Source organism: Rana temporaria, chromosome 3 (genome assembly GCF_905171775.1).
Source record: "Rana temporaria chromosome 3, aRanTem1.1, whole genome shotgun sequence".
Lineage (NCBI taxonomy): Eukaryota > Metazoa > Chordata > Amphibia > Anura > Ranidae > Rana > Rana temporaria.
The window spans coordinates 220,736,699-220,763,132 of NC_053491.1; the positions used below are offsets into that span (position 1 = coordinate 220,736,699).

Consider the following 26,434-nt stretch of genomic DNA (forward strand, 5'->3'; position numbering starts at 1 on the left):
GTCTGTATTTGACACATTCATCTTCAGCGGCGTAGCTGCTGGATGGTCAGCCACTGCAGGCAAATACAATACCTGGCAGATTTTGTTATTTAAGAGTCATATCTACTAAAAAGTTTAACTATTTTCTTCATATTAATATATATTACTGGTACTAGATAAAGACACCACTATATAATATGGTAAAGCGTAGCAGACCATAATTCTTCAGTTACACGAGTCTTCAAAAACAAGAGCATTCGAAATGAAGACAGTTAACAGCATTTTACTGACACACAGATACATGACATATGTTTTGAATGAAAAACAGGCAGCAATTTTTGCAATTTGTTGGTTGTGTTTATGAAAGCCACTTGTATCATTCCATGAACACAGATAAGTGAGGAGGCGATTGCCACATCCAGCCAGTCACATGATGGCAGCGCCTCCTTAGGCAGACCAGTGATTGGAGAGGCTTTGGTGAAGAACATTAAAGAGGCTGGATTATTGAGGAAAGAGAAGGGCTTTAAATTCTCTGCTACTACTGGCATCGTGTCACAGATCTCACACAGGTGCATTGGCTGACCTCAGCTCTTCTGAGACCACCACTAGCAAAATGAATATAGATACAGGCAAGATGAATGGAGGACATACCTATGTAAGTTGAAAAATGTTGTGTATTTATCTAGTTTTTGTGCTTACCTTACAAGGTTTATGTTTTATTCTTAAATTGGTATTGCAAAATAACGCAAGACTATTTGTACACATTTGAAATGTAACCTTTGTACTGCATGTAATAATTGCAGAATGTGTTTTTTTTTTTTTTGCAATGTATTTTGCATGGACTAGTGTGTTTTCTTTTGTAGATCAAAATATATAATATATATTATAATAATATATTTAATAATAATATGTATATTTGGGTCCTTCAAAAAGTTGCCGCACTTTTTTTATATTTAATAGACTTTAAAAAAGTGTGGAAACTTTTTAAAGAACCCTCGTAGGTATATAATAGAAATTATTTAATTATATTAGTTAGTATTAACAATCAGAAATTATGCTGCTCACGCAGTATGCACTTTATTATTAAATAAGAGACACGTGTGTCAACATAATTTTTTGCTGTAACAGCCAATCAGAAATGTTTCTGTTCACTCAGCACCACCAAAAGCTAAACACTGATTGGTTGGCATGTATTACAGCGATAGATTATTATATGCACTATGGGCCAGATTCACAAAAGGGATACAACGGCGTTTCTCCTGATACGCGATCGTATCCCTGTTTCTATCTATGCGACTGATTCATAGAATCAGTTACGCATAGATATCCCTAAGATCCGACAGGTGTAATAGTTTTACACTGTCGGATCTTAGGATGCCCCGCTGGGGGGAGTTTGCGTCGTAAACCAGCGTCGGGTATGCAAATTAGGAGTTACGGCCGATCCACGACGGTTTTTCGCGTTCGCTACTTCGTCCGTAGTCAAGTTTCCCGTCCCTAACTTTAGTCAGCAAGTGTATTGCTGTCTAAAGTATGGCCGTCGTTCCCGCGTCGAAATTCAAAATTTAACGTCGTTTGCGTAAGCCGTCCGGGAATACGGAAGTACGCTACGTGCGTTTCCGTTCAAAAAAATGACGTCACGGCGCGCAAAGCACGGCGGGAGTTAGGAAACGGAGCATGCGCGGTAGGTCCGGCGCACACGCCCATTTAAATTGGCCCGCCTTACGCCGGAGGCCGCGGGCGTAGTTTTCATCGCAAGTGCTTGGTGAATCAGGCACTTGCGATGAAAAATAGCAGCGGTGTAACTTATCTAGGATAAGTTACGCCGCCGCGATTCTACGTGAATCTGGCCCTTTGTTATTAAAATAAGTTATTAAAGTGGTTCTAAAGTCAAATCATCTTTACCTTAATGCATTCCTTGCATTTTCTTTTGTAGATCAAAATATATTTTATATATATACATATACATATATATATATATATATATATATATATATATATATATATATATATATATGTGTGTGTTCTTCAAAAAGTTGTCGCTCTTTTTTACATTTAATAGACTTTAAAAAAGTGCGGAAACGTTTTAAAGAACCCTCGTAGGTATATAAAATAAATAATTTAATCATATTAGTTAGTAATAACAATCAGAAATGAGGCTGCTCATGCAGTGTGCACTTTATAATTAAATAAGAGACTCGTGTCAACATGTTTTTTTGCTGTAACAGCCAATCAGAAATTGTTCTGCTCACTCAGCAGCACCACCAAAAGCTAAACTCTGATTGGTTGGCATGTGTTACAGCGATAGATTATTATATGCACTATGTTATTAAATTAAGTTATTAAAGTGGTTCTAAAGTCAAATCATCTTTACCTTAATGCATTCCTTGCATTAAGTAAAAAATGTCCCAGTAGCTGTATCGTCGCCCCTCGCCCTATTCCCTAACACTGACTGGAGTCCTCACCTGAACCAGCGTTGTGCGCATCTGCAGTGGCACTCTCTTCTCTCCTTGCTCTCACAGGATATAAAGGCACATTATAACCTGCTGTTCTATTGTGTTCTGACCAGGGATGCCCAGTCAGCTGCTGATTTTCCAACATGCACGTCTGACAGAAACAGGGACCCCAGATTGTAAGCTCTTTGAGGGCAGAGGATGATGTAAATGTGCACTATATGTACAGCACTGCATAAATTGTTGGTACTATATATTGGCATTCATTAGGAATGTTTAGATACCGATTTACCCTCTCATTGATACTCCTGAACGGGTGATTCCCTGTCACTGTGTTACTTTCTGATCCCCCCCCCCCCCCCCATGGACTTATATCAGCAATGACCTGCCTGATCGATTATACTTTATATGCACAGTGAACAGAGGACACAATCACCCGTCGCTATGAGTTTGTGCTTCTTGGGCTCTATATGTGATGAATTTTAATTTATTTATAACAACGTTGTTATGTGTGGTGGAGGTTTTGAATTGACATTTTTTGTCCTCTATTTTTCAGTAATCTTATGTCCAATAAATGATACTTATTTTTGATAGCATACTGTCTGAGGTCGCTTTATACCAAATGCTGGGCATCTGCTCAATATTTGCACTATATAAATTACTGTAAAAAAAAAAGATGTTTATTGAAATACTTTTGAGGTTCAAATTTATATTTTATAATTTGAATTTGTATTTTTATTTATTTTTTGATTTTGAGTATTAGTTTGCTAGTGTTCTAGGAATATTGCTTGTTCAGGAAAAGCTTTTCAGTAACTCAAACATTTCCTTGGTGTGCAGGATTCCAACTATATTGAAGAGAGCACTAAAGACAACAGGATCTCTTTGATCTTTTCTCTCAAAGAAAAAGTTGGCGCTCTGGCCAAGGTCCTGCGCATTTTTGAGGTAAGGATCAATGAGTTTTCTACATATGCTTTTTATCCTTGCCACCTTGTTTATATTGTGGTACACCACCCCCTTCTACAGAGCGATGTATCAATGTAGTACAATGTAGTAATTCAATGCGAGTATAGGTGACAGAGGAAGCTTTAGATTTACATTTACCCTTTAGCAACATTTTATGAGTTGTGTAGGCAGCTCATGTCTACAACAATGATATTCCAAGTTTAAATAGATAGTTCTCCCATAAAGTATTTTACAGCAAGCATGCTGGTTATTTTACTGTCACCAAACTTTCTTTGGCTTCCAGAACTGAGCTTGTCATTCATGATTATTGAATTTAACATTCTCAGACAAGAATATAGATTATGTGATCACCTAAAAAAACACAGAAGAGAAGGTATTTATAATATATACAGTATCTTATAAAAGTGAGTACACCCCTCACATTTTTGTTAATATTTTATTATAGCTTTTAATGTGACAACACTGAAGAAATGACACGTTGCTATAATGTAAAGTAGTGAGTGTACAGCTTGTATAACAGTGTAAATTTGCTGTCCCCTCAAAATAACTCAACACACAGCCATTAATGTCTAAACCGCTGTCAACAAAAGTGAAAATGTCCAACATAGGGCCCAAAGTGTCAATATTTTGTGTGGCCACCATTATTTTCCAGCACTGCCTTAACCCTCTTGGGAATGGAGTTCATCAGAGCTTCACAGATTGCCAATGGAGTCCTCTTCCACTCCTCCATGACGAGCTGGTGGATGCTTCCACTTGAGGATGCCCCACAAATGCTCAATAGGGTTTAGGTCTGGAGACATGCATGGCCAGTCCATCACCTTTACCCTTGACTTCTTTAGCAAGGCATTGGTCATCTTGGAGGTGTGTTTGGGGTCATCATCATGTTGGAATACTGCCCTGCGGCCCAGTCTCCAAAGGGTCGGGATCAGGGCTCAAGTCACAGCAGGAACTCAGTTCCCTTTGCAGGACTAGAGCAGCCGAGTCGCCTGAGCCAATCCTTCACTAAGCGGCGATGCCCAGCTCGAGTCACTGAACTTGCTTCTTTCCAAATCCCGCGATAACTCGCGGCAGACCTCCGCAATGTCCCCTGGGAACAATGACAAAAGCTCCCAGGAGACATTGCGGCATTGAGGAAGTGACGGAATACCCACACACTACCCGATGAATCCATATACAGGAAGCGGCCAGTAACATAAAGGATTACTAAGGTACAGTGGATCGAAAAAAAAGCGGTTTAGTAATTATGCATATGAGCATATGATTTTTTTTTTGGTGGGGGAGTGGATCTTGGGTGGGAGTTCCCACACTTTTTTCCCCAGGACTTGACCCCTGGTCGGGATCATGCTCTGCTTCAGTATGTCACAGTACATGTTGGCATTCATGGTTCCCTCGATGAACTGCAGTTCCCCAGTGTCGGCAGCACTCATGCAGCCCCAGACCATGACTCTCCCACCACCATGCTATACCCAGTTAATTTCACTCATGAATAAGCAAAGTCATCACAGTGAATATCAGCATTAACTGCAATGTGAATAATAATACTATAACTAGTTTAGAGTACACTCTAGGTCGGAGGATGGCTGGGATATGGTGCAATGTACCCTGAGAGGCACCTCTTAGCATAAGCCAGGGCTCAAAATTTCAAGTCTATAAGCCAGGCCTCAAAGGTTACTTGCCACCAGTTGCCCCACCCCTAATTCCGCCAGTAAACACTCCCTCATAAATCATCTCATGAAATGACACTAAAATGTTTTATGCAGAATTCAATTATAAAAATAAATATTAACAACAAATTTATCTGTGCCCAGCAATGCAGCTTACCTGTGTCCATCAATGCTGCTTCACCTGTGCCCAACAACGCAGTCTCACCTGTGTCCATCAATGCAGCCTGCCTGTGTCCATCAATGCAGCCTGCCCATGTCCATCAATGCAGCCTGCCTGTGTCCATCAATGAAGCCTGCCCATGTCCATCAATGCAGCCTGTGCCCACCAATGCAGCCTTTGCCCACCAATGCAGTCTGTGTCCACCATGCAGCCTGTGCCCACAATAAAACCTGTGTCCACAATGCAGCCTGTGCACACCATGTAGTCTGTGTCCACCATGCAGCCTGTGCCCACAATACAACCTGTGCCCACCATGCAGCCTGTGCACACCATGCAGCCTGTGTCCACCATGCAATCTGTGCCCACCATGCAGCCTGTGTCCACCAATGCAGCCGGTGTCCATCAATGCAGCCGGTGTCCACCCTGCAGCTTGTGTCCACCATGCAGCTTGTGCCCACCATGAAGCCTGTGTCCACCAATGCAGCATGTTTCCACCAATGCAGCCTGTGTCCATCATGCAGCCTGTGTCCTCCATGCAGCCTGTGCCCTCCATGCAGCCTGTGCCCATCAATGCAGCCTGTGCCCATCAATGCAGCCTGTGTCCACCAATGCAGCCTGTGCCCATCAATGCAGCCTGTGTTCACCAATGAAGCCTATGACCACCAATGAAGCCTGTGCCCACCATGCAGTGGTGGTCACAGCCCCCCGTGCTCACCCCCCGCCTCCAGGCAGCTCTTTCTTGCTAGCCGTCAAATTCCACTCACAAAATGTAAGCAGGAGAGAAGAATTTTTGAGGGCTGGCATAAGCAATAGGTAAAGGTCTCTGTGCAGCAGCTTTAAAGTGACAGTCTTTAGTCCTAGCTCATCCAGCTAGCATTGGGGCCCAGTCTCCCCTGGACTACAGTTACAACAGTGCAGTGCTTCCTGTCTCAGTCTATTGCTCTCTTCCTGCTCAGAAGCTCTAGCTCTAGGTCCTCTAGCTGTTAACCAGTTCAACACTGCAGAGCAGCAGCATTAAAGAGCAGCTTCAGCCATGGTTTCTCTCATTCTCCATTCTAAGCCAAGCACCTGGCTACACCATGAAACGGCGAGTGCCTGAACAAAGACTTTGATGGAAGGATCACTAGGTATTATTTTAATAAAAGCTGAAGGTTTCAAAATATTGAAAACAATATTGAAATAAATGTATTAAGGTGTATATGGGGTTTTCGTGATTGGGTTTAGATTTACTTTGGCAGTTCATGACAGGTTATGTTGTTGACATTATCCTAATGCTGCTTTGAATTTGTAATCAGCTTTTTGTTTGCTTTTCATGTGAAATTAAGGGAGTGTGTGCGCCTCTTTAGAAGAGTTTGCACATTTTGGATGGAATGTTTGTGTTCTGACTCTTCAAATAGTCCTCAAGGACACTAGGAAGGGTCACACAATGTTTTACTGTCTGTTTTGTTTAGACTGCACATGGAAAAGTATAACTTCAATGGGAACCTTGTCAAAGAAACAATCAGATAAAACAAAATGCAATTATATTCTCATAATATTCTTTCTATAACTACTGATTTCTGTTGCAATATTTAGAGTAAACACATATTTTAATGTATTCTGTTCAGGTGCAATTGATCTTGATGATTTGAATAGTTTGGATTAATAATAGATTAAACAGCCTACAGAGTAAGGGCCCTTTTTACACCGTCTGTGTCCGTGTGCGGACTCCGCTTTGCTCAGCGGAGATCGCTCCATCGATCCCCGCTGAGCAGGCAGATGAAAGGTCTGTCTCTGCACACTGTGCAGGGACCGACCTGTCAGAGCGTCACTCTCCCCTATGGGGGATCGGATGACGACGTACCGTCCCAAAACCATATGGCAAAAGTGAAACTCAAACTGTAGGTAGCACTACCCCGGTAGGAGCTTTCTGGTTTAAATTTGGGCCTTCCGTTACCTTACTGTTCCTTGCGCTCGTCTCAGGGGTTCTACTTGAAGAGTTATCTGCACCAACACAAAGTCTCTTTCAAGGGTTTTATTGAACAAACTTTCCAACAGAGGGATAGAAGGATGGGAAGGAATCAGGTATCTTAAGCCTCGTACACACGACCGAGTTTCTCGGCAAAAACCAGCAAGAAACTTGCTGGGTTTTTTTTTTGCCGAGGAAACTGGTCGTGTGTACATTTTTTGACGAGGAAACTGTCGAGGAACTCGACGAGCCAAAAAAGAGAGCATGTTCTCTTTTTCCTCGACGGGAATGGAGAAAATTGGCTTGTCGAGTTCCTCGACAGCCTAACAAGGAACTCGACGAGGAAAACAATGTGTTTTGCCCGTCGAGTTCCTCGTCGTATGTACGAGGCTTTACTTGCAGATCACAGACATTCTCCTAGGTCCAGAGGAACAACTGTCTTCACGCTGGACTCAGCAACCACCAAATAGGCCCATTCTCACTGTCCAAGCAGCTGGTGTGAAGCTTGATCAAAAGATAGTCTCTGCCACAGACTAGGTAGTAGAATTCGTTCATTAGTCTCTGCCACAGACTTGGTGAACTTAGAATTCGCTCAATAGTCTCTGCCACAGACTTGTGCAACCCCTCACTGGGTTAAATTCTGAAGGAAAAGAACACAGCTCTCAGTGCCAGGATCTCCAGTAGCTCTGTGAGGTAAATTTTGAGTCCTCAATTGCTCGGTACCTTTCATCAGGTAAGGCGACACAGGATCATCCCTGGATCAGTAGGCCCCAGTTGCTCCTGGGCCTACATCTCTGTTGCAAGGCCTCAGGCCAACGTGGCCCCGAGGCAGAAACTGCCAACACATCCCTGAGGCCAGGAGGGCCCTCAGGTGAGGATCAGAAGACGAACCCCACAAAATGGTGTCTGTCCCTTAAAGGAGTTGTAAATACAAAAAATTGTTTTGCTGAAATGACTGTTTACAGGGTATAGAGACATAATAGTTAACTGATTCCTTTTAAAAATGATTAAAAATAGATAAAAATCAATCATATAATGTACCTGTAGTTTCTAGTTTCGTTTTTGCATGTTGTTTCCTGCCTCTGCTGTACAGAGCCACAGAGCCAATACAGGGCAGTGATGGTCGAAACTGATTGGTGCTGAGGGTGCTTGAGACAGAGCCATAATTTAGACACAATCCTTCTGAGCCAACTACTGCTCAGATAACTACAATTTTAACACATAGCGCCACTCATTGGGAGCAGGGCGCTACATGTAAATAAAAGATTCTTCACCCACGTTGATCATGAGATTGGCTTGCTTGTCCCCTTGGTGGTAGACCAAGTCAATCCCCCCTCCACCACAACAAGAAAATAACACAAACAGAACCAGTTCCCTGAGTAAACAATCATCTGCATAAATTTGACCAAATTTAGTAGAGCCTCTGACGGAGCACTTTGAAATGTATTCGGCTTGTAAAGCATGAGTGAACCATAGCTATGAGTAAGCACCTGACGATGTGAAACATGTTAACCATTTTTTTGTCCTAGTGTTCACTTTCTATTTTTGACTGCACTGTTTTTGGATCATGTTTTGATTTGATTTTATCCAATAAAGATGTTGTTTAACGGAGTGTGGCAGTCCAGGATTTCTTTCCAATCCTGATCACAGATCAGAGTAAGGGGTCGATCCCGGCCCCTTACCACGTGATCAGCTGTCAGCCAATGATGGCTGATCACATGATGTAAACAGAAGCTCGGTCCCTCACACAGAAAGCCCTGGCTGCATTTTCTGTGCCCACCAGTGTCAGCTACCAGTACCCACCAGTGCAACCTACCAGTGCCCACAGTGCCACCCATCAATGCTCACAGTGCTACCAATCAATGCCCATCATTGTCTCATAATCAGTGCTACAGATCAGTGCTGCCTATCAGTGTCACCTACCAGTGCTCATCAGTGCCACCCATCAGTGATCATCAGTGCCCATCAGTGCCACCTATCTGTGCTGCTTATCAGTGCTGCCTATCAGGGCTCATCAGCGCAGCCTATAAGTGCCCATCAGTGCAGCCTATCAGTGCCCATTACTGCAGCCTCATTAGCGCACATCAGTGAAGGAGAAAAATTACCTGTTTTCAACATTTTCCAAATTTTCCGTCATCTTTTGTTTTATTTAGCAAAAAATGAAAAACCCAGCAGCAATTTAATAAAATAAAATAAAACATGCTTCTGATTTTAAATCATCTCCCTGCAGTTAAAGAGTTTAAAGCTTATATTTAAAGAACACTTGTCATGGGAGAAACATGGGGCTGCCGTGCTTTTACCTTCCCTTCTGAAAATGCTTTAACCTGAAACAAGTATAAGGATATTCGTTCTGCAATGTTTAATACAAAAGTGTTAAGGCCAATGAAATAACCAGGGAGCTAGCATTTTTTGTAATTTTGAAATTCATGTTAACATTACAGACCAGTCCCTTTCATTTTCTGGCAACAATTAGTGTTTTTTTCTGGAAGTTGCATCATTACTTGTAATTCCTCCGTCTCTCTGATGTTACGCTAAATAAATGGACATGACAGAAAAACATGTGTGTTTAGCTAATACACTTCAGATGCTCTTGAATACTATCCATGGCTTAAGCAATTTGTTAGGGGCGGTTTCCATATTTGTCAAACACACTGATTTGGGGCTCGTCAGATAACCACAATTTCCCCAGCCTATAAGCTTTAAGAAAGAATATCCACCCTCTTCATTTATTTGGGTATTGCAAATCACTGAACTTCATTTGCTTTTCTCCTCCCTGCCTATAATTGGTCAACATACTAAAACACGTTTGATGTCTAACAGGGGCATTACAAATAAATGTAGACTGAAGTATTAGATCAGAAGGCTGCATTCGAATAGTGAAGTGATGCATTAAAACATTATTATACCGGTGTACATTGTCACTTTTCAGTATACTATCATTTGTAATTCCTCGTACACACGACCGAGTTTCTCGGCAAAAACCAGCAAGAAACTTGCTGGGAGATATTTTTTGCAGAGGAAACCGGTCGTGTGTACATTTTCGTCGAGGAAACTGTCGAGAAACTCGACGAGCCAAAAAGAGAGCAAGTTCTCTATTTCCTCTACGGGAATGGAGAAACTTGCCTTGTCGAGTTCCTCGACAGCCTGATAAGGAACTCGACAAGGAAAACGATGTGTTTCGCCCGTCGAGTTCCTCGGTTGTGTGTACGAGGCTTAACTAGGTGAAAACTGTGTGAAATTGTTATTAATAATACGCTTAGGTGGTAAGTGATTAAGCCCCCCTGGGCCAGGAGAACATGCGCCAAATCATGTGTTATGGGTCCTGTACGTTCATGGACAAATGCCCTGACAGCAAAGGACCTTAAATGTGAGTACCACTCGGTACAGCATTTAGCCCCATCCAGCCACAGCATACTTAAGCCTGCCACAGACTTTGACAGACTGCAAACAGCAGGGCTGGAAAACTATGTAACGTTTTTTTAAATAAATATCAATAGGGATGATCAAATCTACCTGTATTCAACAAAACGTCTTCTAAATTAGAAAAAAAAATCAAAACTTTTCCCTCAATCCCAAGTCTACAAAGGTTGAATCTTAAAAATAAATGTGTTCTTCTTGTGGGGCTAATAAACAAACTATTGTCAATGAAGAGTCATAGGAAACAAAGGCAAAATGAAAAAAATAAAATAAAAATATAGCAGAGAGAGGCCATTTTCATGGGGCTTTTGGGGTCTGTTGAAAATACCTAAATCTTTAAGTTATAGGTTTAGAGAGGATTTGTTAAAGCTGTGCATGAACGTGGCACTACCCTTGAAGGGGCCGCTGAGAATTTAATGAGTTCTCCCTATGTAGTACAATGGATGCCAGTAACACAAGCAACAATCCTTTCACTTCAGCTCCATTAAACAGTCTAGGGCAGTGATAGCGAACTTTGGCACCCCAAATGTTTTGGAACTACATTTCTCATGATGCTCATCTACACTGCAGAGTGCATGAGCATCATGGGAAATGTAGTTACAAAACATCAACGTTCACCAGCACTGGTCCAGGTGATGTCTTTTTATGTTTATTGCTAAAGAAATTTAACAAGAGAGGGGTGAGGGGATATGGGATACTCCAAAATGCCTACGAACAATTGGCAGAGTACACACTTCTCTTGGTAAAAGTAGCACAGTCTAGCTCTCACAGCTAGGAACCATGAGGTAGTTTACAGTGCAGTCTATTTTCTCATAACTGGGGACCTTCATGAGGTAACTTCAAATTAGTTAACGTCTCATAGCTGTGAACCATGAAATAGCTCCAGAATAGATAAAGTCTCAATGCTGGGGAAATTGAGATAACTCCATAATAGTTAGGTCTCATAGCTGGGGACCATGAAATATATATATGCAGAGGTCAGCCATGTTCTCTACTTCTAAAGCAGCCAGCTCCTAAGACTCAATCACTTAATAGCGAGGTCTAGTATTCAGTAGACATGTGCATTCGTTTTCGTCTGAATGCATTTTTGCATTTGTTTTAACAAACGATAACGAATGTGCAGAATCCGAAATCCAAAAGATCCGACATAAAAAATGCTTTATTTTCTTTTTTTTGCGACAACAGTTTGATATAGATAGAAGATTCGACATGACGGTGACAATAGCGATCTGTGTCTATCGAACCTGCGGTTGAATGTGCCTAACCTAACTCTATTAGTCTGAGATTATTCGACATAGAGAGAAAAGATTCCACATTATAGAGACATAGATTCGACGAAGTAGCTAAAAACATACGATCGGGCGAGCGAACATTTATGGTCAAATGATCCGCCCATAGGCTATAGAAGAATTCTAATATTGGTTGACTAGTAATAATAATTAATACATATAATTATTACTAGTCATATAACATTAGAATTCTACTATAGCTTGTGGGCGGAGCATTCGACCGGAAATGTACGATTGCGGCGTCGTACAGTTTAGCTGCTTCGGCGAATCTTCTTCGAACATTTGACAGACACCATAAGCCTTTAATTGACAGATTTGACCTTAATTAATTCGGATTTTTTAACAAAATAAATAAAAACAAATTTCAGGAGTAACTAAATAAATAAATTTTTCGGACAAAAACGAAATTTTAAAACAAAATATTTCAGTGTGCACATGTCTAGTATTCAGTACATAGGTGCCTCAGGGGCAAGCATCCCCCAGAAGCTCACAGATCTAAAATGACAATCTCATCAAAGCTTCAGGTTATTTACCACCTCCCAGACCACCTTCTAGGCACATTTCCCCAGGGATTGGCCAGGGCATAGTAAATATTTAGGCCAGTCATTTAAGTTTCCTGGACGCTTCTCTGATAGGCAGGGGGAAACAATCAAATTACTAGCCTGTGAAACCTTGAGAAGATCAAGGCAAATGATCACTGCTTCTCTGATTACAGAGCAAGCCAAAACTAAATTTACCTAGCATCCTATGGATGGTGCCACATAAACAGCCCCAGAGAGCAGGAGCTGGAGGAGTACCTATTAGTAATGCTGGCAGTCAACAAGCTGTTCTGCACTTAAAGGGGTTCTAAAGGTTAGTTTATTATTTTCTAAATAGGTTCCTTTAAGCTAGTGCATTGTTGGTTCACTTGCCTTTTTCTTCGATTTCCCTTCTAAATGTTTTTTTTTCTTTGTTTTCTTTGTTTGAATTTATCACTTCCTGTTCCTCCTCTGTAAGCTGTTCTGGCTGACTAACCCCCAGCCAGAACGGCTCGGATGATGGGGGCAAGCTTACTGAGGAGGAACAGGAAGTGAGAAATTCAGACAAAGAAAAAAAACATTTAGAAGGGAAATGGAAGAAAAAGGTAAGTGAACCAACAATTCACTAGCTTAAAGGAACCTATTTATAAAATAAAAGCCGAACCCTAGAGGGTTTTGTCAACCAGTCAACTTTCTGCTGGCTATGCTTTGAGAAACAAAAGGTGTCACATTGTAATAAACTCTCAGAACTTTACCGAAGTGACCAGAATGTGTTGCATTATACACTCAACTCTGTGCAGAGATTTTAGGTCTCTGGTACAATAGTCTTAACACCAGCAGTCTGAGAGTGAAAGTTTAGAATGAAGAAGAAATGGCTGCACATCGGTAGATTCCAAATGCCGTTTATTATCACCAAAGCGACACCAGAGAACACCAACACAGTCTTGTAGACGTGTTTCACACACTACAATTGTGCTTAATCATTACCTGGTACTGATTAAGCCTGGTAAAAATTAGGAACAATTATTAATGCACAATTGTACTGTGTGAAACATGTCTACAAGACTGTGTGTTGGTGCCCCCTGGTGTCACTTTGGTGCAGCCATTTCTTCTTTATTCTAATATACCCATGAAGGCGGGCCGGGGCTAGCACTCAATTGGATTTTCTATCAGGCATATCTAACTCACCTGGAGCGGCCAACCTTTTATTTCTATCTGAGAGTGATAGTTACTGGGGCAATTTAAGTATTTTATATGCACATACAGTGGCCTCCACTGTGATATGTAATAGAGTTTGCTGATAATATTTATATATATATATATATATATATATATATATATATATATATACACACACACACTATATTACAAAAAGTATTGGGACGCCTGCCTTAACGCACATATGAACTTTAATGGAATCCCAGTCTTAGCCTGTAGGGTTCAATATTGAGTTGGCCCACCTTTTGCAGCTATAACAGCTTCAACTCTTCTGGGAAGGCTGTCCACAAGGTTTAGGAGTGTGACTATAGAAATGTTTGACCATTCTTCCAGAAGCACATTTTTAGGTCAGGCACTAATGTGGACTAGAAGGCCTTGTTCACAGTCTCTGCTCTAATTCATCCCAAAGGTGTTCTATTGGGTTGAGGTCAGGACTCTGTGCAGAACTCTGTGCAGGCCAGTCATGTTCCTCCACCCCAAACTCGCTCATCCATGTCTTTATGGACCTTTCTTTGTGCAATTATGTTCAATATTGAACCATGCAAGACTAAGACTAGGATGCCATTAAAGTTCATGTGTGTGTAAAAGGCAGGCATCCCAATATTTTTGGTAATATAATGTATACGTTTATGGAACTGTGTACCTAGTGTACCTAGGATACATAGCTCATCACACTGCAATCTACAATGTAGTTATCTATAGATTGTATAATATAGGATAGCACAGTATACCACTGTATAGCAAAGCATCCTTCTCCACACAGCTTTCCCCAACCTTCTGCAAGACACAATGACAATATGGCTGCTGGGCTCCCGCTCTTCTGAATTGAGGGGGAGGATGGTTCATTCTTCATTCTTAAAGATTTTTGTTTCTCAGGGACCCATCTAACCAGGGACAAGGGTTATGCAGTATACTATGGAATCAGAAGCACATTTTTAGCCACAAATTCAGAGTTTTGCTGAACTGAAAAACTGTAACATCCGCATTGTGCCCAAAGTGAATCAAAACTTACAGCTCATCCTTAAATATCACATTAAAACGTTGCTGTGAAATAACAGTATCTAAGCAAATGTTTTTGACTGATCCACTTTTAAATAACTATGTCTTTCCTTACAGGAGCGGGGAGTTAGTCTGACCCACATAGAGTCCAGACCTTCTCGTCTCAACAAAGATGAGTACCAGTTTTTCATCAATTTGGACAACAAAAGTACCACAGCACTGGATGAGATTGCCCGATGTCTGAGGCAAGATATTGGGGCCACTGTGCATGAACTGTCCCGAGATAAGAAAAAGGATGCTGGTAAATTTTTTTCTCTTTTTTTATTTATGCTATGGATCTCAGTGTGGATATTGTCCATTGAGCTAAGTAATCTATCAGCTGTACATGACTGTGCCTTGCTAGTCTACTTTTTTGTTTATATATGCAGAATCTATTTGTTGGATGAACTTGATGGGCATGTGTTTTTAACTATTAGTGACCAGTAAACAAAAGATATGCAATCCTCAAACTTACTCCATAGGAATCTTTGGGAGCAAAATATAATTTGTTTCTGGCCTTTTCTAGGGTTAATTTGCAAGCTTCTGGTGAAAAAGCTGGCACTACCAATGCAAAATACTTTTTTTAAACAAATATAGTTTGTGGGATTTTTTTTTTTTTTTTTAAATAAGGCTGGAAGGGCGACAATAAAAGATACACAATTGCTTTAAATAACAAGATGGGGGATCTTAACAATGAATAAAGTGCAGTGCAACCACTATTCACCACCTATTTATTCGATATACATTTATTATAAACATGCAACAATGTTAACCACATGAAAAACTCTAGTGTCCATATTATTAAATGTAATCAATAAAAGTCCTGGTAAAAAATCCAAGTGTTTTTTTATTACTAAAACTGGATAATTCTAAATCTGGTTCAGCTTTGCATAGAAACCAATCAGCTTCCAGATTTTATTGCCAAAATGTATTTGAACAAGCTGAAGTTAGAAGCTGATTTGCTACCATGCACAGCTGCCCCAGATTCTGAGTGCACCAGTTTTAGTAAATCTATCCCCTTGTGTCTTCGAAATGTGTGTGTGTGTGTGTGTGTGTGTGTATATATATATATATATATATATATTAGGATATTAATCGATTTTTTTTAATCGATTAATCGACTAATTTCGATTAATTATAACGCACATACAGATCTACTTTTAGCTGATCACCTTGCAGGCTGATTCCCAGTGCAGCTACCAACCACTGGAAAAATGGATAGCAGGATACAAAAAACACACAAAGGCAGCGCTCAATGGAAATAGCATTAAAACTTTTATAGTCTTCAAATACATAACAAAATAAATATTGCACTGGAGATAAAATCTATGTAGCTACATAAACTGTAAAAATGGTGCCAGTAATAACAAACGGTAGCAAAAGCAGTCATAAAAACATGTAGCTAAGTATGATACTGGTATAAAAATGTGTACAACGATGCCACTGCTGAATCCAGATGAGGAGAGGGGTTAACATCAGTCTGTTGGCATGTAGATGTCCCGTGAAGGGAACTATCACAACTCCCAGTGGATGGTTGTAGAATCCCAGGTTGATAGAGGGAAGTGATAGAGGGAAGTGTAACAGCCCTTGCGTGTGGCAGATAGTAAGGTCCCGCCGGCATGCAGATATGAAGGCACAGCAAAGGAGCCCTTCAGATGGACACGGTAAGCCCCGCCGGTGTCCGTGACATCACCAGATCTCCGACGGAACTCCCTGAAGGCCCGGAAGCCGGCGGAGAGGTGAGTCCCAATCAAAATAATTTTGATCGATCAAAAAAATTCAAGATTAATCGATGAATTAATAGTTAATCTCCACAGCCCTAATATATATATATATATATATATATATATTGTAATATTGGGGGTGTTTAGCTCAAGTGGGATATGCGGTTTTTAAGCGATTCACGCCAGTCCAGAACTATATTTAAGGGCCTGGTAGCCCATTTTTATTAAAGGCAAAAATAAAGTCCAAACAAAATAATGACTTCAGCCTCCTGGCTCACACATGTAAAAGGAAATGCCAAGCCACCTGGCCGTTTTCAGCAGTAGCACCACTGCTCAGCATGAAGCCCTCCTGACGCCTGTCAGCAACCTCAGATTTAGGTCTCTGGGTTTCACGGTGCACAACTGCACTCTACAGCTCTCTAGCTACTTCCCAGTGCACACCTGCACTCTCTGAGTTCTCCCTTCCAAGCCTGGACTCCTCGGGAGGGTGGAGCCCAGAATGCTGGTCCTGAGTCTCCTATCAGGCCCACACACACCTGCACAATCAGTGTGCTGATCAGCTCTAAAGCCTGAACTCAGGACTGGGGATTTCATCCCACCCGGATCTCTACGAAATCCCCAGGCTCCAGATCCCAAAGTGGATTTTAGTAAACACAGAGGAAACTGAAAAGCCAGTTTCCTCTTAAAATAGCAAATACCCTGGAGCCCCTCAACCTGCCTGGTTGAGAATCCTGGGTCACCACACCCCTGGGGTACCACACTACTACATATCTCCCCCCCTTGTTTCGACCCAGAGGGCGGAACACACCAGTACAACCTCCTCACTTTGGCATGACCATGCAAGCTACCACCCACATGGGCCAAACCTTGTCCCATCCGGTGACTTTCTCCGCGTCCCCCTGCTAGATTTACTCGGGGTCTGCAAAGACACTCCCATGCCTTTTTACGTGTATGCTTCCAAAAGCGCTGTCTTCCCATTTCCCTTGGACCTACACTAGCCACCTTATCAGTAGGGAGTTTACTACTCTTGGCACCTTTTTGCACCCAAGGCTGATTTCTGAGCTTTGAGGGTCCGATACCATTAAGGCTACCAAAGTCTCCCTCAATTTCCGATAGACCACCCCCTTTCCCTTTATTTAATTTGTAAGGGATCATATTTTTATACACTTGTTTAGTAATAAGCGGGGGCTCTTTTATTGGGGTGACGCTGGTCCCTCTCTGAGCTCTATGTACGGGCACCCACTTACTGTCCAAACTTAGCGTCACTTGTTTCCCCATGTACACTGCATGCTTCATTATGTCAGTTTCATCACTAACACCCTCATATGACTGCGGCCTCATCCTAGTCTCCCTCTGAAGGACATCCTGACTGTCTCGCCACTCTGAGGTTTTTAAGTCATGTGACACCTTGCTAAGTTTTGGGCTTTTTCCCTCCAACCATTTTTTACCAGGATCCTTCTCAGATCCTAGAAGTTCCTCGAACCTCAGGAAACCTTCCCCAGAATTACCCTCCTGAACCTGTAGGGGGCCTAATTCTGCTTTACTTTTTACCTCTGTGTCAAACCTATCATTTCCTGTCTTGCTACAATCTTCAGGGTTTGCTACAACCATATCAACTTGACCAAGACCATCAGGTCTACCTTTATTTTTGATGTCACCCATGGCAACCATACCATCAAAAATCGCCAACATGCTGCATTTTTCATCATGGTCAGAAACATCAATGCATTTGTCATATTTAATTTCACCCATGTTCCGCAGGGCAGTGTTTGGAGAGGAACTGCACCCAGCGGAGTGGTTGTCCACGGCAGCTTCAGTATACACCAACTCCACTGGCATGAGATCCTCTGCCAGCAACTGTCCTGACCGCTGAACATCGCATAACACAACATTTGGACCTTTGATTACAATCCCTTCATTTATTGCTGTGCCCTCTGGCACTTCCACCAACATCAGCTCATTTGGCGCGGCATCATTCATTACCATATCATTAGGCCCTTTGTGGATCACAGACATGATCTCTTCTGTGCGTTCGCCGTTACTTGGCGCTTCCATCTTGTGAGCAACATCATCTGCAGCAGCAAATGCACCATTGCATACAAGTTGCTCTGCAGGTCCTTCATCTGGCACTGCAGAAATCATGTCTGCTCCACTCTTACCAACAGAGGCCTTTTCCAACAAAGCCAACAGGCTTTTTGCCCATCTGTCCCAATCGGTTATCTCTGCGCTACCAGAGGGACAGAGTGGCACAGCAACAGACACATTGCAGACGTCACTTTTGTTTAAACCAGACTGTGGTAATACATTTTTAACCAGAGCAGGCTGCAATACCACACTCTCACCACCTTGCTCTGGTGGCGCTTCATTAAACACATGAACACCTTCACACCTGTCATTGCCAGACAGCATTAAGACACGTCCATCATGAGTGTTTTCAAACACATTAGTTTTAGCATTTAACATTTTGTCATCACCATGTTCAGGTACCGTCTTATCCCTCAGAGCAGCACCATAGCTGTCCCATGCAACCTCCGGCTCCAAAACGCAGAGCTCCCTGGGGGTTTCTAGGGACACCTCTGTGGCATTCATCACGGTTGCTAGGGGAGATAACACATCTTTAACTGCATTCATAGCAACATTGTTATCTCTAGTGAGCTGCACTAGCCCATTAGCAGCTGGGCCATCAACTTTAGACAACACAATATTATCAGTTTTACCCATCACACTGTCACATTCAACTTTACCACTTGCCTCCCCATTGAACAGGGCACTGCAGCGAGGCAAGTCCTTTTCCACACAGACAGTGGATCTCCCATTTGGGGTCACTGCAACTCCAGTGTGCACATTCACATAGTCAATCTTTTCCATGCATTTACCAGCAACAGTCTTACCGATCACTGTAACGGGGGCTGCCATGTTCATTTGAGTACGTTGTCTGTCCTTTATCGCACTTTCACTGGCCAACTCTCCCTGGGATGAAACTGCAGAAGCCACTGCTGACTCCTTAGCACCCCCTGCAGGCACAACAGGTACTTCCTTACTGTTGCCAGAGGTGATGGCAAACACACTTGCACAAGGATCTGGGCTTGCAGACAAAGACTTGTGCCCAGTAGCCATATCTCCAGCCAAGTTCCATAATCTGGGACAAGAAAAAATGCCATGCCCCAGCTGACCACATTCCAGGCATGGTACATTTTTGCACACATCTTTAGTGGGACGCCTTCCCACATCTCCACTGTAGCTCCTCCTTCCGGTTGACATCTGATCTTTCGTTGCTAAAGGAGATGGCACTCTTCCAGCTGTACTTTGCTGACTCTCCCAAATGCAGCGACTTTGCGATTCTTGATGCATTGTTGCTTTCAGCTTGCCACGATCCTCTGTCGGCAATACGTTTCTCACGTGGTCTGCAGACTTGACATCACCACCGTTGCTACGGGCAACCACATACCTCTCAAACTTCTGATCCGCCTTTTGGACACTCCTGGCACTCAAATTAGGTTTCCCAAACATGGTCGCAGACCTTTGTCTGGCCATGTCACCTTGTCTTGGCGACTGAGACAAAGGGCACTTGGAGACAACATGCCCCCACTCTCTGCACCGCAAACAGCGCTCTTGCTTCAGAGCATTAGCAGAACGTTCCCAACTGCATCCTCTTGTAAGTATGGGACTTTGCATATTAACAGCTGGCCTGCCTGCACCAGCGTTGCCAGGGGCAACCACATGCACTTCCCCTTTAACTGGCGTTGGTTTAGCAAAAAACAGTCTGCAATGCTCTCCAGCAGGCTCAAACCCTTGCATCATCTTCGCAGTCACTCCACCAAACTTTTGCACCGTCCAGCAAAAATGAAGCACTGTCACTTTAAAGCAAGTTGCTTTTCACTTCATGCAAGCTCTCCTCAGCTGCACACACATATTGTGCTGTCTCAAGCACACAAACACAGTTCATATGAACTTACTTTTGCAGAGATCTCCAGTTCTGCCAAGATTCTCCTTTCACAGGCACATAACCTGCAACATGCAATGCCTTTTTCCTGGCTGCACTTCCGCACACATCCAACAGTTCCTGACGTGAACTCACTGTAGAGCAAGGACCCGGATGCCACCGTCTTGTGCCCGCATGAATCCACCACTTGTAATATTGGGGGTGTTTAGCTCAAGTGGGATATGCGGTTTTTAAGCGATTCACGCCAGTCCAGAACTATATTTAAGGGCCTGGTAGCCCATTTTTATTAAAGGCAAAAATAAAGTCCAAACAAAATAATGACTTCAGCCTCCTGGCTCACACATGTAAAAGGAAATGCCAAGCCACCTGGCCGTTTTCAGCAGTAGCACCACTGCTCAGCATGAAGCCCTCCTGACGCCTGTCAGCAACCTCAGATTTAGGTCTCTGGGTTTCACGGTGCACAACTGCACTCTACAGCTCTCTAGCTACTTCCCAGTGCACACCTGCACTCTCTGAGTTCTCCCTTCCAAGCCTGGACTCCTCGGGAGGGTGGAGCCCAGAATGCTGGTCCTGAGTCTCCTATCAGGCCCACACACACCTGCACAATCAGTGTGCTGATCAGCTCTAAAGCCTGAACTCAGGACTGGGGATTTCATCCCACCCGGATCTCTACGAAATCCCCAGGCTCCAGATCCCAAAGTGGATTTTAGTAAACACAGAGGAAACTGAAAAGCCAGTTTCCTCTTAAAATAGCAAATACCCTGGAGCCCCTCAACCTGCCTGGTTGAGAATCCTGGGTCACCACACCCCTGGGGTACCACACTACTACAATATATATATATATATATATATATATATATATATATATATATATATATATATATACACACACACACACACACACACACACACACACACACCCCATACTTTCTGGCGTATAGGATGACTTTTTATACTTAAAAATATCCCCCACAAATTGGGGTTCGTCTTATACTCCGGTATGAAATGTGCACTTTTAATTCATTTGGGCCAAGCTGGCCCAAAATGAACGTCCCTAATCTGTCAGCCCGCTGGATATGCAGTAATACTGTATGTAGCTTCAGCCCGCTGGATGTGCGGTGATACTGTATGTACAGTAGCTTTGGCAACATACAGTATACATACAGTACACGGCGCTGAGTCAATCGCGGCCAGTGATGTATTCTATTAATGAATACAAAGCCTGCTCGGATTAGCTTTGAGAGTCAGAGAGGCGCAGGCTGATGTTGCAGCCTCTGCCAAACTGAGTAGGCTTTGTATTAATTAACAGAATACATTGCTCGCCATGATTGGCTCAGCACGGTATACTGTATGTTGCCAAAGCTATATATATATATTATCACCATTAATAATCTTGGCTGCAACTGTGCCTATAATATTATAAATTCACCACCGGAGCCATGCTCCTCCACCATTTAAACAGACTGCTTACCAGAGGGGATTGACCGACTTCACAGTAAGGTCAATTAGGTCCACTGCTCCCTGTTGCACGAGGTACTATATAGCTTTTTTATCGACTCCTTATGTCACCAATTTACTCCTCCACCATCAGATATTACACTTCTCTCCATATCATATACCACCACTGGCTCCCAATGATGGCAGCTTAGTGACATAAAAATATCTCCAATTGCTCAATATGTAAATAAATTAGCTGTAACTTATTAAAACAAAGTTAAATCTCACTCACAATGTAAGTGCACTGTAATCCGGTGCACACAGAACAATCGCCTTGCAATTGGTTATATTGCCCCCTAAAGAGATACATTAGCATTAGTTACATGTAATGTATTTCTCATTTCCAGTTGGCTCATGCACAATCTTCCCTTTGAGAAAGTCGCAGTGGTGTGACGAAAAACTCTTCAGAGGGTGGCTGAAAGTGGTACATATACATCGAAAAATTTACCTGCTCTTTACAAAACTGAAAAAAGACTCTGGTTATACACTTAACGAAGATTAGTGCTGTCATATGCCAATCTTTTAATTAAAGCTGTCTGGAATCCACTGCATGGACATTGTTTCCCCTCTTACTAACATTTTTAGACAGTTAGGCAAAGCTGAGGTCTGCAGCCAGTACCAGTTAGAATGTAAATAGGTTCCCCTATACCAGTGATGGCACACCTTGGCACCCCAGATGTTTTGGAACTACATTTCCCACGATGCTCATGCACTCTTCAGTGTAGCTGAGCATCATGGGAAATGTAGTTCCAAAACATCTGGGGTGCCAAGGTTCGCCATCACTGCCCTATTCAGTAACAGTCATGGAAGTTAGAGAATATGATTATTGCGGACTAGAATTACTTAGTAAGTGTTAACTAAGAACTTAGATATAGGGACTGGGTGGAAACCATATGGGATCACGCATGTCAAGCACGTTTTTAGACACGGAAAGCTTAGACCGTTTGCAGATCTGCGGACGGAATATGGACTTATGGCCTCAATGCTTTTTTAGTACCTGCAGCTCCAGCACGCAGTAAGGGCTCAGAGTAGGTCTTCTGAGTGGCATTTTTTTCAGATGTGTGTTACGTGCAGAGCTCAGGGGCGCAATGTGTACAGAGTGCAGGGTTTGGGGGACTGTGTGCAGGGTTCAGGCTAAAAACAAAGTACTGGGTGCGAGATCGATATGAAATTGCCTGGTGGGCCGGATTCAGCCCTCTGGCTTTGTGTTTGACACATGTGCTCTATGCATAGTTACATACGGTAGTTAGTCAGGTTGTAAAAAGGAAAAGAAGATAATCCCTTACCAGTTTTTAGTGTGTATAGGGAAACAAACCACACCACGTGAGACTCAAATCTGTTTACCAGATAGCAGCAAGTGATAGGCATTGATTAATAACTTCCCAAGGGATCACATCTGAACTCGTCAATTGAAAAGAATGTTGCTTTTTATTAGCGCCACATGTGGACTTTTTATATATTTGCTTATCAACAAATAGTGCTGGCTGCTTTCCTCTTCCAATATTAGTAATTTTTTTCAGTAGCGTAGATACCTACCTGCTGTTATTGTTTTACTAGGTTGAAAAAAGAAACAAGTGAATCTAGTGCAACCAAAAATAAATAAATACAATACCATATACACAATCCTTCACTCACAGTTGATCCAGAGGAAGGCGAAAAACCCCAGCAAAGCATGATCCAATTGCTACAGCAGGAGAAAAAATTCCTTCCTGATCCCCCGAGAGGCAATCAGATTTTCCCTGAATCAACTTTACCTATAAATGTTAGTACCCAGTTATATTATGTACATATAGTAAAGAATCCAGGCCCTTTTTAAAACAATCTACTGAGCTGGCCAGAACCACCTCTACAGCTCTTACTGTAAAGAAACCTTTCTGTATTTGGAGATGAAATCTTTTTTCGTCTAGACATAATAAGCGCCTCCTTGTCCTCTGTGATGACCTTAAAGTGAATAACTCAACACCAAGTTCACATAAGGGCCACTTATGTATTTGTACATGTTGATCATATCCCCCCTAAGACTCCATTCACACCTAGGCGTATTTACGCCCGACGCTCGATACGCTGGAGGGGAGAAATTCCATTGCCCTCTATGGAGATGTTCACATCTCCACGCCGAACGCCGAAACGCTGAACGCCTGAAGCTCAAAACAAGTCCCGGACCCTTTTTTTCAGGCGGCTTCGGCGTTCGGCATAGGAGATGTGGACCTGGGGGTAATGGGGGTTACAATCGCAGCGTTTTGTCGCCGCAAATCGTGGTACAAAACGCCGCAATTTGTCACCGCAATTCGCGGGACAAAACGCCGCGATTAGGTGTGAATGCAGCCTTAATCTCCTCTTCTCAAGAGGGAATAGATTCAGTTCCTCTAATCTTTCCTCATAGCAGAGCTCATTCATGCCTCCTATCAGTTAGGTTGCCCTTCTTTGCACTTTCTCCAGTTCCTCAATATCCTTTTTGAAAACTGGTGCCCAAAACTGAACTGCATATTCCAGATGCGCTCTTACTAATGATTTGTACAGGGGCAACATTATATCTCTTTCTCCGGAGTCCATACCGCTCTTAAAGCGGAGGTCCACCCACTGCTGAAAAAATTAAAAGCCAGCAGCTGCACATACTGCAGCTACTGACTTTTTCCTGTCCTGTCAGCACTGCAGCTGATGTTTCCATCAGCTGCCGGGTGCATGCCGCCTCCATTGTGAGTAAGGGAACCCGACAGTGTAGCCTTACGTCTTAACGCCGGGAACCCTACTGCACATGCGCAAGGCTCTGCTCCTCTCTCCTACTGGCCCGGTGGCCGAGGAAGGAGGGAGGAGGAGGGAGCCTAAGCAGTGATGCAAATACCTGCAGCTGAGGGTACAGGATACCTGTGAAAGACAGGTATCCTGTTCTCCCCCTCCCCCCGAAAGGTGCCAAATGTGGCACCGGAGGGGGGAAGGAGTACAATGAGCAGAAGTTCCACTTTTGGGTGGAACTCTGCTTTAATACAAGAAAGAACTTTGCTCGCTTTGAAAACCACAGCTTGGCATTGCATGCTATTATTGAGCTTATGATCTACCAAAACCCCCAGATCCTTCTCCACTACAGATCCCCCCAGTTGCACTCCCTCTGGTTTGTATGATACATACATATTCTTAGCCTCCAAGTGCATAACTTGACATTTATCAACCTTAAACCTAATTTGCCACTTAGTTGCCCAATTAGACAGAGCATTGAGATTGACTTGTAAATTGGAGACTTCCTGTAAGGATGTTATTCCACTGCATAGCTTAGTGTCATTAGACAGAAATATTACTTTTAATCCCAGACCCAATATCATTTCTAAAGATATTAAAAAGTAAGGGTCCCAGCATTGAACCTTGGGGTACACCATTGATAACCTTAGACGATTCAGAGTAAGAATCATTAAACACTACTCTCTGAATTCTGTCTTTTAGCCTGTTTTTTATCCATTTACAAATTGATCTTTCCAAGCCTCCAGACGTTATCTTACACATGACATGAGCCATGTGGGGGGAATTGTGTCCACAGCCGCCCCACTGTCCAAGGTTTTACTTACCTCCTCATAAAAAGAAATAAGATTTGTTTGGCAACTTCTGTCGTTCACGAATCCATGCTGTCTGTGGCTTAAAATATTTTTTTCCAGCCAAAACTTGTTTATGTGGTCTTTTATTAAACTCTCCAGTATCTTCCCGACTATAGTAGTTAAACTAACAGGTCTATAGTTACTTGATAAAGACTTTGATCGCTTTTTAAATGTGGGCACCACATTTGCCCTGCACCAATCCAGTGGTACCATTCCAGTCATTAACGAGTCCCTAAATATTAGAAACAATGGCCTTGAAATTACATAGCTCAATTCTTTTAGAATCCGTGGATGGATGCCATCTGGTCCAGGTGCTTTATCCACCTTTATTCTGAATGAATGAATGAATGAATGACTTGTATAGCGCAACTCATGCGAACTGAATCGCCTCTGGGTGCTTTTTCCAGCCAGAGTCTGCTTGGCTGGTGCGGTCATTTTACCCCGTAGGATCGTGACATGCTTGGGACACACAGTCATACACACAGATATACATATATATACTGGGCCAATTTGGACAAGATCCAATTTACCTACCAGCATGTCTTTGGAGTGTGGGAGGAAACCGGAGTACCCGGAGGAAACCCACGCATGCACAGGGAGAACATGCAAACTCCAGGCAGATGGTGTCGTGGTCGGGATTCGAACCAGCGACCCTTTTGCTGCTAGGCGAAAGTGCTACTCACTGCACCACTGTGCTGCCCCATTCTGTATTATATTTCTGGACCATATCACTTTTGAGCCATTGTGAATAATTTTGGGCTTTGTCACTACCACCCCCATTATGAATGAATGAATGAATGAAAAACTTATATAGCGCGGCACATGCGAACTGAATCGCCTCTGGGCGCTTGATGTTTCATGTCTCATGACATCAAAAGAGCAGAGTTTTAATCTGTCTTCTGAAAGACAGGTGGTTTTCCTCCAACCGAATGCTGGTTGGTAAAGCGTTCCATAGTCTCGGACCTTGAAAAGCAAACCTTCTTTCTCCTTTGGACTTGTATTTGGTTTTTGGCACCTTGACCAGATTTTGGTCAGTGGATCG

General features: G+C 42.7%; 1 protein-coding gene across 2 annotated transcripts in view; it reads left to right on the plus strand.

The window, feature by feature from the left end:
• Positions 1–481: 481 nt before the first annotated feature.
• Positions 482–26,434, plus strand: part of LOC120932125 (phenylalanine-4-hydroxylase-like) — a 77,777-nt gene continuing 51,824 nt past the window's right edge. The window contains exons 1-3 of one of the 2 annotated variants that reach the window (XM_040344281.1): positions 482–634; positions 3,267–3,371; positions 14,723–14,906. In XM_040344281.1, the coding sequence (XP_040200215.1) occupies positions 593–634; positions 3,267–3,371; positions 14,723–14,906 (331 nt within the window). In that variant the 5' untranslated portion in view covers positions 482–592. The remainder of the gene's footprint in view (positions 635–3,266; positions 3,372–14,722; positions 14,907–26,434) is intronic. The other variant, XM_040344282.1, reaches the window with a different exon arrangement.